General features: G+C 44.0%; 1 protein-coding gene across 4 annotated transcripts in view; it reads right to left on the bottom strand.

Annotated features, from left to right (window-relative positions):
* ARHGAP32 (Rho GTPase activating protein 32) overlaps window positions 1–17,305 on the bottom strand; it is a 262,702-nt gene that overhangs the window by 144,947 nt on the left and 100,450 nt on the right. For all 4 annotated transcript variants that reach the window (XM_075116400.1, XM_075116397.1, XM_075116398.1 and 1 more), the window contains exon 3: window positions 595–686. In XM_075116400.1, coding sequence (XP_074972501.1) covers window positions 595–686 — 92 coding nt within the window. The remainder of the gene's footprint in view (window positions 1–594; window positions 687–17,305) is intronic.

Here is a 17,305-nt window from a genome sequence, read left to right as displayed (position 1 = left end):
CACAGGGAAAAAAAAAACTGGGAGACCAGAGAAGAAAAAAATACCCCCGAGAAAGAAAAATTGTGCAAAACCCATTCAAATGAAGAGGTACAGGGCAAAATGCAAAAGAAGGAAAAGAGAAAAAATATCATTAAGGAAATATATCTAGGCCACCCACTTGTCCTGGTTTAGCTTCCCAGAGCATAGGGAAACAGGGAAAATTACCTCAGTTATACATTGCCTGGGCTTCTCTTTAGGTTTTCTTTTTTTATATATGTCCTTTTTTTTTTTTTTTTTTTTTTAAAGATAATCCATTTCAGGAAGAAATCACAAAAAATTAGAAATACAGTAACAGTGACATTCAAAACTCTAACAAGCTTTGCTTTTATGGCCAGAAACAGGTGAGAGCACCAACAAAACCTCTCATGCCCCTGGCTTTAGACTACATTAGCTATAATTTACTTCATTTCACATGCATTTTGGTGGCTCAGGTGCAGATACTAGCAAAAATAGTTGCCGAATGCCCTAGTTGTATTGTGGCACAATAGCTAAAACCCAGGACATCAAAACCAGAAGCCCAGCAAAGACAGGAAAATCAGAGAACACTGCTCTTACTTTTTCACGTTCTTCACTTTCATACTTGCTGTGCTGCCGCAGGTCCGGAGCGGCAGCTCCCCTGGAATGTCAGGGATATCGGCACCTCTTGCCTGCAGAAAAGAAGAAAAACCAAGGAACTTAGAATGTGGCTGCTTGCTGTGGACTACCACCCGCTCAGCAACGCCGCGTATTTTTACATGTATGTACAAACACAGCTCAAAGCTCACACATGCTAGAAGTTATACTCCTACCTTTTTAACAAGGGAAGTGAGGAAAACTGAACCTCGGGATTACATCTGTGATTATCTCTTCCTGAACCATGCTGAGCCTTGCTAATTCTTAGTAATAACTGTGAGATCCAGTCCTTTATTCATTACAACTTCTGGTTTCTAAAGAGGAGTCTTTCAGAGGTAGGAGTCTAAGATACATTCCTAAACTCCATACTTAGACTCCTCAATAAGCATTTGATTTTCCAAACATCTGTGCACTTAGGCTCAGGCAGAGGCACTGGAAGAAGCTGGATAGCTCATACAGTGGAAAATCAAGTTAATGACAGAGCTGCTTGCATGTGGGAGGTGAGCTTTTAAAAAAGATGTTTGAAGATATGAGTGCATTAACCTATTAACATTCCTTGATCACTAAAATTCATTTACTTCAGTGAGGCCAGGACTCCAATCTCCCTCTTTTCATTTGTTCTGTCGTGCTTTCCCATCCTCTCCTTCCTCCAGCTGCTTTTTCATAAGCCGTGAGCTGTGCCGGGGGATGTTCACCATCCCCAGGGACTCAATCACTGAGTACCGCGTGTTTCTCTTGCTGTGCTGTACCAGGCCCTGAGCTCTAGAGGAACGAGGGGTTTTAGGTAAGGCTTTTATGAAGGGAGCAGTGATCAAATGGGAAGACCAGCACAGATCTCACAGAGCCACAGGAGAAAAATACGGTCCCTGATGTTGGCCAGAGAGAGCTCCTTAGTGACGTGGGCGAGACCGGCAGAATGAGCCCTTTTTCTGCTTTATACAATGCACTACAAAACATGAACCATGTCCAAAGTAGTGAATGCTCAAGCAAGAGGAAGAGAGGTGCTTCAGTATCCCCTGTCTTACAGGTTTGGGACAAAAAAATAAATTTTCTTATGACAGGAGTAAACAGATGAGTTCCCTGGTCCAGATGATCAGCACCAACGTGCTTCTAACCCGGTCCACCAAAAGCTCTCTGAACAGAGCTCATCAGCCCCAAAGCCGTTACTTATCACAGAATACACTTGCAGACTGCAATGTAAAACAGGGAAACAACTTGGTCCTCGCCCCTAAAACTTGAGCCACACAATTACAATTCAAGCTAGCAGCCCACATACAGGACGAACAGTAGGGGAATCTTTCTTCTCTCCTCCTCGAAGCTCTCATTTTAGCTTGACGCGGGTCAAATTTACATGTGCTTCACCACATCATAAAGAGCTGCAGTAAATAAGTCAAAACCATTCACCATGCCTATATGCATTAGCTAACAGCAAGGGAACAGAGGGAGTGATTCATCTCATTCAACTCCAGGCAGGCACGAGGTACGCAGCTACAACTCTGTTACCCACCCCAGGCTACTTTTATAGTCACCAGAGATAAAGGGGCACTTTGGGTCCAGTTCACCTACTTCAGACGACTGGATTAGGACAAAAGCAACCATGTCGCGGCAGTCTCTATTTCTCCCTTGAAACAGGGGATGAGCCTGGCTCAGACGCAGACGTACATCGCAGACGGCTGCATTCATCCAACCGACATCACTGCGGCTCGCGCAGGACTTGAGCAGAGCATGTTCTCTGCACCCAAAGTCCTGTTATTTCCAGCACCCTTGGAAAAGGGATGCTGCGGCAATGATGAGCGAGCTCCCCCCTTTCGTCGTTACTGGGTAAATCCGAAGCCAGGACACTCGCTCTCACAGTTGCGCCTTTCAGAGCCCTGCACATAAGCAATGCTTTCACTCCTTTGTCCCACAGCTGTACCAAACACGCACACCCACTAGCTGAAGAAAAACAAGGACAATATTTATATCCTTAAATAAACCTATCCTTGGCTGACTGACTGTTACTAAGCACACAATTACTTCAGTATGTAATAGGACACTTGAGAGTCTCATAGTGAATTTTAACATTAAAAAGATCACCAATTTAATAAAACTTACAGGTCTTTTGCATAAGAAAATAACTAATTACAGTAATAATTGTGCCATTCCTGTAAGATGCTTTTAGGCAAAGCTGGATGTGCTTGCCTTAATTTTCTAAGGAACAGAATTTCCGTAGGAAGAAAAATAATTTTTCTTCTCCATCAGCAGTAGAAGCTGGTGGGATGTAAAAATGGATAAACAAATCTGACAGAAAAACGTGGGCTTCGAGCCAGTTTGCAGCAGTGGGTAGAGACTGCCCTGGATCTGACTCAAAGCAGCGTAGGCAAAACTCACACCCTCCAGGAGACTTAAATGCCAGCATCTCTCTTTGAAAAAGCTGTATTACCCCTTCCTCCGAGTTGAGTTATGTCCAGATCATGCTGGAAGGAGCTATCGGCCTCTCCCGGGTCCAACAGCATGTATCCGTTTAGACGGACTACAATGAGCTGCGATACAGTAATTAACTTCGGTTGCTCTCCCAATCAGACCTGAGCTCTTTGGACCCTGCTGCAGAATGACGATCTCGCCCAAGGCTCACAGTTGAGGATAAAGGGCAGAATGGTGATCTTGCGCAAGCTAAAACGTCTAGTATGAGGTACTAAGACCAGAAAAAAACTTGGTGAATAGATAGCTAAGCAAAAAAGAAGCATATTGCAATTTTAGAAACAGTATTACTCAAAAATTAACTGCAACTACTTTCCATTTAAACCAAAGAGGCATAGCTACATAACACCACACTTTATTCACCACTAGTTTGTACCTGTTTTGATCCAACACCTGGCACGCAAAACGTCACCCTAGATTACCCTCTCTCAAAATACAAACAAAACACTCCAAATGAGATTTGTCACCTTTTGTGCTTTGTGTCACAGTACTTTAATTTTTAAAATCATTTTGAAACAGTCTAATTACTTCCGTCTCAAAATTAGCCAGCTAGCACCATCAGTTGCTCCTCACTTCCCTATTTTCTGTGCGTCGCTGTTCTGTGGAAACCTCCTAATTGCATAGCAAATCTGTTAACGCAAATTATTTAGTCCAATTTTTCACAGCATACTGGCACTGCTGCATCAATCTGCTTCGGTCCAAAACTGGGTAAATAAATTAGGACTCGATCCAGAATGCAGTCGGTTGACTTGATCGGGACCCTCGGTCCTTCTACGCTTTAGGGGAAGGCTTTTGAGCAACACCACTTCACCAGCCTCCCCTGAACCGAGACATTCCCCTACCAAAAGCCTGCTGAAGACTCCTCACATAAGTAGCAGCTGGGACAATATTTGAGAACTTCAGTATTTTATAACAGACACATCGAATGCGAGGCAGGGAGATACCACTAAAATCTTTGCTCTGAGCAGTTTTGGGAGAAGGGCTGCCTGTCTGTCCCACCCCCCGATGGACTGTCATTCTGTCTTTAAACCACCACAGCCGTTGGCTCGGTGGGTGTCAGGAGGAACCCTGAAGCACCTACATCACTTATGCAATTTTCAAGCGTTGCTGCCAGGCTCCCTGAGAGTCCGAGAGCTCTTACTAATCAGGCCGTCCGGCTTGAAGCACCCAAGTTTGCAATTTTTGGTCTTTATAGACGTGACTTGGAAAACTCCAGACTTGTGCTCTCTAGCACACAAAACCTTAGTCATAAATAATTTATGTCTAACAACTCCACTGTGTAATATGGAAGGATTTTCTTCTAAAAAGTCTCGTTGCATTTATCAGAAAACATGTCAACCTGTCTCCCTCACATCCAGAAATGTAACACAATTTGAAAATACACATAAAATTGAAGAAAAGAGTCCAGTGAACACGATGTGATAAAGTTTCCACTGTGGTGTCCTCAGTAGCGGAGAATACTGAACCTATGCAAACCCCGCAGTCCCCCTCCTGCTGCCACAGCCTCACACTGGGGTGCAGAAGAGGAGAAAGGGTGGAATCCCACCAAGCTCCAGCAATCCCATTCCTGCTGAACTGGTTTCCCACAACACTACTACAAAACCCGGGGGAGGTACCGTATACAGGAATGGACACAGCCCAGCACTTGACAGGTCAGCAAGTACCCAGGCTACTGAATTCAAGCAGGGTTTCTGAAGGCGGAAATTTACTCTTCATCCAAAGTTAACACAAAGCAAGGATAACTATTAGACAAGCAGTAACATTTATGTCTCTTCCCACCATCAGTCTCTCACCAAAACCAGTCTGGAGGGACCAGATTGCTCCGGATTCTTTCAGCACATGGCTTTGTTTCTAAAAATGGCAGAGCTGATTCAAAATGCTAGTTGGTTTCCATGACAGTCTTTCCTTTACATCACCTTCATTTCCCCTTGATTTTCTTGGAGGGAAAAAGAAAAGAAGAAGGGGGGGCGGGATGGACGACAAAACCTCCCAGAGGTTTAAAAAAAAAATATTAAAAAAATAAGAAAACCAAAAAACCACCCCAAAACCCCAAGCTTTGTTAGAGTTTTACTTCTTCATTGAAGAACAGCAGGAAACAGAAATGTTGTTTCAGTAAAAGTCGTTCCTCTGTGGCGAGTACCGGTCTACTTAACTTGAGCGAGAGGATGAACCGAAGAGGCCAGCGTATCAGATACGGTTCGTATCTGAAGTAGGTGTTTACGCACGAGGACGCCAACAGCTATTCCAAACCTTGGCTACCAACTAGGTACACAAAGCTGGCTCGGCATCAACGTCTTTGCAGAGCTTACTTTGCAACATTAAAAAGGAAAAATTCCCTGATCACTACGAGGTAAAAGATGATAGCTCCATTAGCACCGTCCTGCTTTCGCCAGTTACTGCTCAAGAGCAGCCTGGAACACAACGATGAATAAATATGGTTCGTCTCCGCTTCATACTCCACAGCCACTGACATACTCCAGGGAAAGCAAGCTCTCTTTACCCTTACTTTATATGTTGTAACAACTGTCCTGGTTCTCCACAATAAATAAATCAACCAAGCAAAGGAAAAACGTTTTCGCTAAACTGAAAGTCACTGTGTCCAAGCCACTACAAATAACTCCAAATGAAAGGGCCCGATTCTGCAGCATTTCTCTGCCTGAGCACTATCCCTAACAGGATTAAAAATGTACCTGAGCACAGGAAGGCTGTAACTGGGTCACTTTTTTGAATGGAAGAAACGCATGGTGATTGATGAAAATACAATATTCATCCAAAAATGTCGAGGTACAGCGGCAATATGATGGAAAGGCAAGCATTTGCCGAGTTCTTCGTAGTACCGCTTCCCACTGATTCACTTAGTGGATGCAAAGGAGCTTCCCTAAGCACCTTCCTGCAGGATGTTTGTGTCACTGACACTTCTCAGCTACATTTTTCAGAGCTGCTTAAGATATTTGGACACATATAAAATGAAGAAGCAAGTGCATCTGGGTTATGTACCCAGGTCCGCCAATCTCAGCTTAAACAAAAATATCTGCTTATTATACTACAGCAGCTTTACCAAAGAATTAAAATATATAAATAAACACCCCGCTCAACTCCACATTCCCCAGTTGACCATCTTAAGAATTAACATCCGTGCTATTCACGGTCTGATCAGCAGAGCGCAGCACTGGCACACGTAACAGCCGCCCAGAGGCTGTGCAAAGCTGCAAACCAAGGACAAGCTCCTGCTCTCGTACCCAAGAGGCCTCTGTACCCATCTGTATCTGCAGAAGCTGGCTACACACCCTCGCTCAGAAAGCAGCGAGGCATCAGATAAATTTCACCTTTGAGAGTGCAATGGTCTAGCATACTCTGATTACAGCAAACCGAGCCACTGTGGGCAAAGAAACAGCTCTGAGATCCATCAGAAAAGATGTTTTCCAGAATAAGAAACACTTGAACCTTTTAAACGTTTATTTTTAAATTGAAGTCATCACCTAACTCCTTACCTACTGCAAATTTATCGACGCCTGTTGCAAAGATAGAAGAAACACCCTTTCTGACACGCCAAAGGAGAGCTGTAGGACAGGCTTACTTGCGGGCGCAGCTTAAGGCCGGAACGGCTGAAGTAATTAGAACTAATACTGACTTTTTAATTTAGCTCTCAGTTTGGGGACGGTGGTATGTGGAGAAACACACACCCAGCCAGAAGTGCCTTTAAAATCTCATGGTAAGTGTGAGATGTGGTCGAGGAAAGCCAGTGAAAAAAACAACAAGTGCTTCCAGTAGGGAAGCTCTTCATACTGGCTATGCACATTCTTAATCCCATGTCCAAGAAATCTGCATTCAATAATGAAAATACTTTCATGTGTACCGGTTTTTGAGTTGAGGACTTTAATTCCATTTTCCACGTTCCCCGTCAATGCCGACTTGTTCTAGCCAGTACTTATTGCATGGCATGGTTAGCAGTGAATTCTTCTCTTTCAAAAGACCACACAGGATGTGTTTTTTCTACTCTCAGCTTCTCCCTTGCAAAGGGGGAAAAAATAAGAAAAAGAAGAAAAACTCTTAAGCACTGCCATGAGCTGGCAAATGAAGGGAAACCTCTCATTTCTGAGGCTGAGCATTATAGAGGAGTTAGTCCAGGGCATTCATTTACCACAGTTTCATAGATCAGCCTCGAAGGAACAAAGAACAAATTCTTAACTATTCATCTACTGTGTTTTCAAATAAAGTTCGCTAGCGCACAGATACGTGAGCAAAACCACCTCCAGCTCACACGTAAAACAACTCGCAAGCGGGAGCCGAGACACGGAGCGAGCAGCTTGAACCACCCTTTGGCAGTATTATTGTCACTGCGACCAAAATTCACCTCTAAAGCAGGCTGATCTTATGCCCGGACAAGATTTCCTAAGTGAGGCTTTGAGACACGCAGGGACTTGCGCTGATTCTCTGCAGATGAATCAAATGCACCCAAAAGATGGTGGCTATTTCCAGCGAAACAGTCCCACGCTTGTACTTTCTTTCATAGCTATCGTTTGGTTTAGAGACAAAAAATGGATGCCCCAAGCAAAACTGAATGGTTAGCTACTGAGGACAACATTAGCATGATAACTACCTGACAGCTTTGAGTTTGGATTTGACATTGCTATAGCGAGGCAGCAGTGAGACTGCCTTATTACCATTCAGAAAGATCTCAGCCCAGGGAGCTGCGGCGGTACAGTACAGAGCCTCACATAATAGCATACTGGCTCAGGAATGTACTTTCTTTAAGAACAAAAATCCCACATACAATATGCGTGGGAAAGGCAGCCAGGGTTAGAGTCCTCCTGTACAGCTTAGAAAATAAATTTTAGAAAAAAGCCACAGAAAATAGAATGTCCAATGAGCACAATACTTTGATTCCAGTTCCTTGCTGGCTAGAAAAAAAAAAAAAGACCCCAAAAATCCCAGCCCCTGTTTGATGAACAATTTCTACAGCCTGTTGCTTCACAGAGGGAGGAGAGGGTCCTAATCACGGCTTAGTTATAAAGGGACAAGTGGAGCTTTGGGTTGTTATGGTAGAAAGCAATTTCTCATCACACAAAAAACTAGAGAGATGAATTCGGCCTGAGACTAACAAGTACCACACCGTTAAGTCCCCTGGCCACATTCAGTGATTATGCAAATAAAAATGTTATGTTATGGGTATAAATCGGCTTAGAAACTGAAGAATTTTCCCAGTGCAGTAGAAGAAAGATTGGGAAGGTGGAAAAAACAGCAGCTTGACATTTAAGCCCAACATCTGAGTCAATAGAGTTAACATGAATTTATATTTACGCGTGTAAAGCCAACCTGGACTCCGCTTTTTGTTTATAAAGAGAGCTGGTTCCAATGGCATAAAATACATAACTAGGATATGATACACTAATTTTCCAAGCCCTTATAATAACACAGTAACATGAAGAATGTGTCTCTTGTAACATGCAATTTATACCATAAGCTGCCCATAAACTTCTGAACAACAGAACAAAAGAGTCAGTTCATTAACTGTGCTCAAGCGTTATCCGGGAAGGCTTGGCCTGCGATCACACACCCAGCACTGGAGCAGCCTCCAGCTGCCGGTCACGATAACCGGGCAGGGTTCCTTCAGTCTGCCTTCCTGACCAGCTGTTCAAAAACCCTGCAGCCTCCGCGAGCCAGTTCGCTGATCCAGGTTAGGAAAGACAGCCCCGGCATTTATGCTGGCAAAGGCGAGGGGACAGTGCTCTCCAGCAAGGACCTGGCATTGCTCAGGTGAGCTTGGGACACTTGATCTATGTGACACGATGACACCGATGCCACAAGAGCTGCAGGAAGGTCTCTCTGTGCTGCTGGTCAGCGAAATCAGGAAGGTAAATGATGACCTCTTCCTCACATCACCAAGACCATGAACTCTGCAGGAACTGATGGGGAGCACCTTTGTCCTCCAAGGATGTTTTCTTGCATTCATAAAATTATTAGTGGAAGTTAAGGGATTCCACCCCCCCACCCCAGTCAATATTTAAGGAAAAAAGACAGAGGCTGAGGTATAAAAACAAACACACTACACAGAGAAAGAAACACCCAAAACGAATCAAAAAGACCTTCCTACACAGGCGTGCAACTGGAACACACCAGACTATCTGTGGCTGAGAAACCAAGAGCAGTCAGGAAGCCGTATACAAACGCAGGGAAAACGTCATGCCACCAAGCAAGAATCAACAGTTAAAACTTCGGATTCTACAACCATAGCAAAGAGCGTCTTCAGATGTTTTCAAGCTGAAAATATTTCCTTGCGGTACAAGCCACAGAGCAAATCAAGAGCACACTGACCCTAAAACTTCTTTTACGCTCTCTGAAACAGAAGGCGCATCAGGAGCACTGTTAGCCTGAGGGCACAGTTTCAGGATAGCCTGGCTTGAGGAGGTATAAAGCCCATTTTTTAAAAATCCCACCCCAACCCTTCAGCCTCAGGCTACTCTCTCCCACTTCCTCTCATTGCAGCTGCAACTGGTTTAGTGGCTACAGTACAGGTCTCAAACAATCCAGATTAAAAAGAAAGAGGAAAGCTGAACTTCTTTTGGGGGATTATTTTAAAATGAGATTAGGTTGGTGATTCATTTCCCAACTCTTCATCCCAGAAACTCTCTCACTGTAACTGTCCTGAGACGGTAGCACGGGAGGTGGGAAGGAATAATCAAAGACAGAAACTTCTTAAAGGAGATTTCTGCAATAGAGAAGCCTGGTGTACCTCAAACCCACCGAGGACCACGTCCAGTCCCACGTGGATACCACGGAGCCGACAAACTTGCCAACGTTATGGAGAGCAGCAGGGATTTCCAGCCTGAAACTGTGCAAACTGACTCTGGTGCCTGCTCACAGGAGGTCACACATCCTCCCATGATCAGGCCACAACCACAGTCCTACGGCTCCGAATCTAGCTGAGGAAAAATAACCAAAGGAGACACGGTACCTTCTAGGGTGAGAAACAATTTAAAGCTTTACTCGATGGAAAGAGCGCTTGCAGCAAGCCCCTACAGCATCCATCACAAATCTCCATGGAACAACCCTAAAGCAAAGATGAAGCGTTAAGACTGCAAGTGCGAAAACATTGGGTTTTGCAGCCAGGGTCATCTGTGCCCTAGCAACCACGGTATTTGGTCAAACACCACCAAACATCACGCAGACCTACACCGGGGCAGCAGCGACCAATATCAATGCAGCAAGGCAGCACTGTACGGAATGATTTAAATAACAAAAAGAAAAATCAGACTACAGCTTACCAACATTTTCAGGGAATAATTCACCACTTGATAATTAAGAAGGTTGAATCATGGCAAAAAAATAAATGCCTACAACCTTCAGCGAGACAATATATTCTCTGACGTCTTTTGTTTGTCTCTTGGGGTTAACTTAACGGAAGGGGAGAGAGGAGCAATCTATTGACAGCCCTACAAAAACCGTTCCATCTTTTCTGCATTATCGTAACTGAGAAGCAATGAATACTGATTTAAAAAAAAAAGAAAACCAAACAAACACTTAAAATAAGAGACTCCTTTCCTTTTCTGGATGGTTCATCTTATTTTTAAGTAGCTGGGACCAGGGAAAAGTGATTGACAGATAAATAAATTATAGGTTTTAACTCCCAAATAAGTACCTTTCAAACAAATGTGGCATTTCTTGTATTATGACAACAAAACACGTGTAAAAGATCGTCTCTGGAATAGGGTGGGGAGAAAAGGGGCGGAGGGCCACGACAAGGTGTCCCCGTCTCCCGAGTTCACCTCATACTGCCTCTCAGAACTTAGAATGGTGAATAACCTGGGCCAATTACAACAGCATCACCAGCACCGACCATCGGGACAGCATCACCATGCCGTCACCAACAGGCAGCTTGTCTGAGCCCCATCGAATCTCAAACGCGTGATAATTATAAAAGATCCTGGGATGTGAAATCACCTGAAACTGAACCTAAAATTCTAGAACCTAAACCCCAAGAAATTCAGACTGGTCACACACAGACTGAGCAATTGCTGCACAGCTGCTACTGACAGCACAGCACGGGCACCACTGAGCTTACTGGTTCACCACTGGTTCACTCACAGTATGATAAATAGAGGCACTCAGGCCACCTAATGCCTTAGAGTAAACCCAGGCCTAAGCGCCCTGTGTACATTAATGGATGCTTACGCCTACCTGCGCTTAGGAAATTTGGCAGAGGGCTACTGAGAGCAATCAAAAAATTAGCCACCTTTTTAATTGCCATTATCCCCTGTGACCATAAAGGAAGGAATACTAGCAGTGGCATGTAAATACATGACCCAAACATTTCACTTAGCAAGATGCTGTGTTTACTGATGTGCATCGGATTTCACTTGGAAATAGATAGATATGCAAAACCAGGGTGCATTAAAACTGGAGATCACAGTGAACAACAAACTTTACTGACCCAGCCTTGGCAAATTCTAAACTATTCCTTCTTTGCTAAATGCTGCATATGGACAGATTTTCAAACAGAAATTTAGAACGTGTAATTTTTTTCTCCCGGATCAAGACTGTGCTGCAAGACACTGTACACTGTAAAGAAAGTAAATGTAACTAGAAACAATTGCTTCTAAGGCATTGCCAATGAAAATTAAATGATTGCTATAAATTAATACTTACTGCCAAAAATACGGTATCCATTCTGGTTTAATTGAATTCATTTAATTGGCAAAACCAAATGGAAGCCAATGTGCCAATTAAGCGATTGTCCCAATTTTCAAAGATTCTCAGGGACAAGCTTCATGCTGGGAGTTAGCCTGCGAAATAAAAATGACTAACCAAGAGGGAGCAAGAGACCCATACGCAACAATATAATACCTTGCCAAAAGCTTAACGAGTGAAAAAAAATACTTGATTCACGCAGCAGTAACAAGGAAAACAAGTTACGTGAATTGAAAACGAAATATAGGTTCCTGGTGCAATGCCAGACCAGAACTGTTTTGACCAAAACGTTACTGCAGCCTGACGACTGCTTGGTGCGCCGGATGGGACGTCTGCCTCACACCAACGCCTATACTGTCCACAGCATCCGAAACCCCGTTTCTGTCCCGTTGTCACCTTTGCTACAAACGGCGCCCTGTGACCGATCTGCTACGCGGTCTAAGCTGCGGCGGTTCACAACGAAACACTGCAGAGCGCCGGGCAGGGAAGACATGCTGCAGTTTCTGTGCGAGGAACAGGAGACTTACGAACCCAGGCAAGACAAAAGCCTGAGAGCCGGCATCAGCACAAAACTAACCTCCGAACTTTAAGGTAACATTTTCCATAGCTTTTAAGAATCACTATGGCTCTTATGACTTAGAGGCAGAAGCCAACTGCTGGAGCCCCTAGTTGAAGGAATATCTAAAGTCCGCTTCCACTGAATTTTCCAAGTTGTTAAAAAAAAAAAAAAAAAACACAACAGAAAAAAAAATATAATTTCAGCTTCTTATCTAGTAAAACTATCCCTTGCACTTGAGAGCTTAAAGCTTTGGACTTTTAAAAAGAACCTGCATGTAGGCATTCAGAGTCCAAAAGCACTCTATCTTCCAAAGAAGTCTACAGCACATAACCCATCTGAAAATAGGATCAGCCTAACAGAACCATGCTCTGCGCGCTTGCTTACGAGCTCACAACCAGATACTCGGCTGTAAAATTCTGGTGTTGGTTCATATGCATACAAAGCACGAAAAGCTGTAAGCCACAGGAACAAAACCTCCAAAATGTCAGTCTTTACATGTCAGAGGGTATTATATCTACGTATCTGTTGCTGAAATGAGACCGTTTCAGTAAACCTTGTTGGAAATCACCATAGTAGACAGGGCCAAGCAACTCAGCACACTCCCTCGTTCTTCAGATTTTGCCACAGTTCCTGGAAGTATCCATGTTAGCTTGGGTCAGGACTGACTCAGAAGCATGCCTGGTGTTTCTTTGAATTAAAAACCAACCAACCAAACAAAAATAATTTTAAAAGAAACCCTACATACTCCTGTTTTTGGCACCTATTCTCGCAGAAGATCTGGGGCAGCACTGGGCTAAGTGCTCAACAAAGAATGAGAAACACACCCTGCACCAAGGAGAGCGAAATCTTTCTTTAAACCTTTACAATCCACTAATCTCTACACACTTTTATAAATTGCATTTAAAAATAGTTTTCTCCTCACTCATGTCCCAGATTTAACGGAGTGATATATTGAGGCCTCGTTAAAAAGCCTTTATTACCTTCACGAGCCACGGTACGTTACCTTATCCAGTAGCAAACGCTGAAAATACTGCAGATCTCAGAAGCCATCTGACCTGCTAGAAGAACTAAGATTATTCCAGGGACTTCACAGGACAGGGTCTAACCTCCGCGCCTCTCTGAAACATTTTTGGCTCGTATTTTTCCTAAGAAAATTTCACCAGCGTAAGCTGAAAAGGTGCTGGGCACCAACTGCCAGCTACCCGCCTTCTTGTTCACTTACGCATTTGACAAATTCAAGGATTCATAACGGTTTCCCATCAGTAATTTAGAGGCTCCTGCATCACACCCTTTCTAGGCAAGCTGGTTATAAACTAGTAACACTGGGGGAGTCTATGGATTTCATCTCAATAACCTCATTATGGACAATCAGACTTCCAGATCCTAAAAGCTGCTGTGCAGAGGTGTACCGGGGTGGGAAAGGGGCCTTCCTCAAGGTGAGGAGCTGTTGGTCACCTCCAGCCACGCTCCACTCGCGAATGAACCCCCACGGACGTTCACTGGAAGATGTGTCAGGATGATCGCCTCCATGCTTTTGCTCAGGGTGCTATGGAAAAAAAATCTCACAGTAAATAAACATACCACAGCTTTAGGGACTCATGTTTTAAAAGCTTCCAGAGCTGAAAAAAGCAGGAGACACTGCAAAGAAACTGACCTTTTTGGAAACACACACGAAAGAAATCCCATTTCTAGCTTTGGAGTGAGTATATTCACCTTATCGTCAGTGCCTGGCAGGTTAGTGCGGCTTCAGGTGGTACGTTCCTGTGACAGCACAATTGCAACAGGGTGCATAAATAAAGATTTTTATATTTACTCACTGTTTTAACCCTGCTTCCCCACAAACTTTAGCCAAATGGAAGACAAAGGCAACGGGGAGAGAGGGTGCGTGCATGTCTGCGAGCACACCAGCCTGCTGGGGGCGGGGAGGCTCTTCGCACACTGCTTTTAAAACACTGCAGGTTACTGAACTCATAAAGAGGTGCTGAGAGCAAGTCAGATGGTCAACAACATACGGTAAACGTAATAATAAGTACAAATATGAATCTATGCTGACGTTAATGACAGGCTGAGGACAGCTGTTTTGTAGGCTCATATGAGAAATATTATATAAAGGCTCTCCTTCACAACTTCATTTCTAACATAGAAATAGAGCACTCTTCAGGACCTTACAAAGATACTCATTCCCTTCAAAATAACATTATTATCCCAGAGAAATGTTAGAAGATCCATATACGGCAACGTAACTTGGCTCAAATACAGCTTTTCAGCCCTAGACCTCAGAAGTGTTCCACAAAGAAAGTCAATATCATCAACTGCATTTTCCAAACTGGAGCAGAGAAAGAAAAACCTGGCATGGGTGAAGGTTATGCAGCAGGCCAGCGGCGCAGTGGGAACAGGGGGCCGAGACAGTGAGAAAAACAGTGTGTCTAATATGACTGTATTCTAAAAATACAGAACATGGGGAGGATACCAAATTCAGCAGTCCTTGCGGACTACTCAGGCAGCTGTCTTATCATCTAACTCGCGTAACGTCCGTCCACCTCGTGTTGGATGTCCTTCAGCCTGGTTCTCGAGTCCTACGGCACAGGATTTCATACGGACTAGGAAGTTTCAAGAACCACCAGAAGTCCCCAAGCAAACCAGGTCTCCAACACAACATCACTTGTCTCTCTGCTAAATCACAGTCAAGGAAAAAAGCAGGTTTTATTTAAAAGTAGGTAGAAGTACAAATAATAAAGGTAAAGAGGACGATAAAAGTACTATCAAACAAAGGACTAAAGCTACTCAGGGGTCCAGAATAAACAATGACAGAAACATTAAAAATAGAGTTTCTGCCCTACCTTATATTTACAGTATAAGAGGACATTCAACCTCCATACATTTAGAAAGACCTTTAGTTCATTTCTTGTTATGAAAAAGCTCTGGAAACAAAGCACTTATATAAATTAATAATAAGCACTTTGAAATATATTGTGGATAAAAGGTGGGGAGGGAGAGTAGGGACAACTTGTATATATGCTCATCTAACTGCGAATGCAGAAATCGCCTCTTGCCAAAGTACAAAAACACGTACAAAGGCAAAGTTCAAGAGACGAGTAAGCGTCACCGGTCCCGTCGGCTGTGTCAGAATTTCCCAAGCTCTCCGCAGCATTGCTAGTCTCAGCATTTGCTCACCTGGCACAACGTGAAATTCATTTCAAGTGGCAAAGCCTCGCACCCAGTCGGGTCTCCAGCTGTCTGCTGTGGCAAGCACCGGAGAGCAGAGAACACCACGGCTACGTCCCACCTCTCCAAGCCCCTGCAGCCTCCGCTCCCCAGAGGCCGACCCAGCGAGCAACAAAACCTGAAGCCTGCAACTTAAACAGCTACTAACCGAGAAAATTAAAGGTGTTCTGCCATCATGAGAACCTCACTTACCACGTAAGGAGCACGCTCTGGGGAAAGGCTAAATAATCCAGAGGCTGCTAAAAATGCAAAATGAGGGAAAAGAGCAAGGAAAAACCATCTCAGGCTTAACATGATCAGGAAAAAGAATATAGTAGATGCACTGCTTAAACAGAGAATAGAAAGTGGCAGTAATGAACGCTGTCTTTTAAATCTTTACATCTTGTAACTATTACCTTCTCACTGGCCATAAGGCACTGGTTGAAGGTGGAAATGGGATTCACTCAACACTGCAAACGTGCGCAAGTGAGGTTTTTCTACCCATCTACAACGTATTCAGAGGACCACGAGGTCAAAACAACACTGTAAGCACAAATCCAAGCCATTATAAATACGGGTTCAGTAGCTTTACTTGTAGCCCTGTGCTTCATCGTACCAAATCATCGTGCAGCAAATCTTAGATATGAATTTTCTTGTTTACCGTCCCCTAAATCTCCTTTTTTATAGCCACCTGGACTGTTCAGTTTTTATATTGTGAGCTTAGAGCCACGCAAACGGACATGCTCTGGAAAGTTAATTAATAGCAGAGTGAGAGGAACATCACACACACGTGTAGGCTGCAGTAGAGCTGCCCATGAGCACAACAGCCTCGACGAGAAGAGGGAAAGTATCAAGGCAGAACAGGTGAACCTGTCCTTCATTGTAAATCAACAGTGGGGAAAAAAAACCCCGACCAATAACAAATGAGATATGCCAGCTAACTTGTGTTACAGGTGGAGACACTGAATTACACGCTCACATTCCTGGGACACACCTTGAGGTTACAGACAGCACGGTGTCAAACAGTGATTTACACAAGGCTGCTGGCTCTAGGGTGTTAAGAAGCACCAGGCACCGGGGCCCGGAGCGTGCACTGCTGGCTGAATGACGCTGATTAGAACAGACTGTGCTCTCAAGCAGGCGGCACCAGCCTGAACTGCTGGCCAAGGTGGAGAGAAGTGAAAAATACCCGCTATGAGAAAAAACCTACTACGGAAGTGATAATTGCAAAAAGTCACAATTAACCATGGATAAGCAAGGAGTCAAGCAGAGCGACAAGCACAGAAAATACCAGCAGACAAAACCACTGGTGAAGCCTGTGTTTTGGGTTGGTTTTTTGGCTTGAAAATAAAGTTTGGCACAAAATACTATCATATGTATGATATGGGGTTTGACGGTGCTTTTGAAAGAGTAAAACATAGCACTTATCTTCGGTCCCCTGTTTAAAATGAAAATAAATACCTGGCTCGTAGGGAGTTTATTACCTACACACTTTCTGAACGTTGTATAAGAAGAGCTAATCAAAAATCTATTTCACATGACCCAGCCAGATTCTAATGGTGCTTTAACCTTCAAATAAGCCACTGGGACGAATACCCCTCAGCCCCACACCTCCAGTGAATCTGCCTGTCCTGCAGTCCAGCTAAACCTGGCCCACCTCTCACACTGCTGCTGCACTGCTGCAGTCCTGGAGCAGGGAACACGCGGCTTTTCCAGGCTGAAGCCCTACCACAGGATCCAATG

This window comes from Phalacrocorax aristotelis, chromosome 22, assembly GCF_949628215.1.
Source record: "Phalacrocorax aristotelis chromosome 22, bGulAri2.1, whole genome shotgun sequence".
Lineage (NCBI taxonomy): Eukaryota > Metazoa > Chordata > Aves > Suliformes > Phalacrocoracidae > Phalacrocorax > Phalacrocorax aristotelis.
Note: the sequence above shows the minus strand (reverse complement) of the source record. Positions and strands in the feature narration are given on the sequence as shown.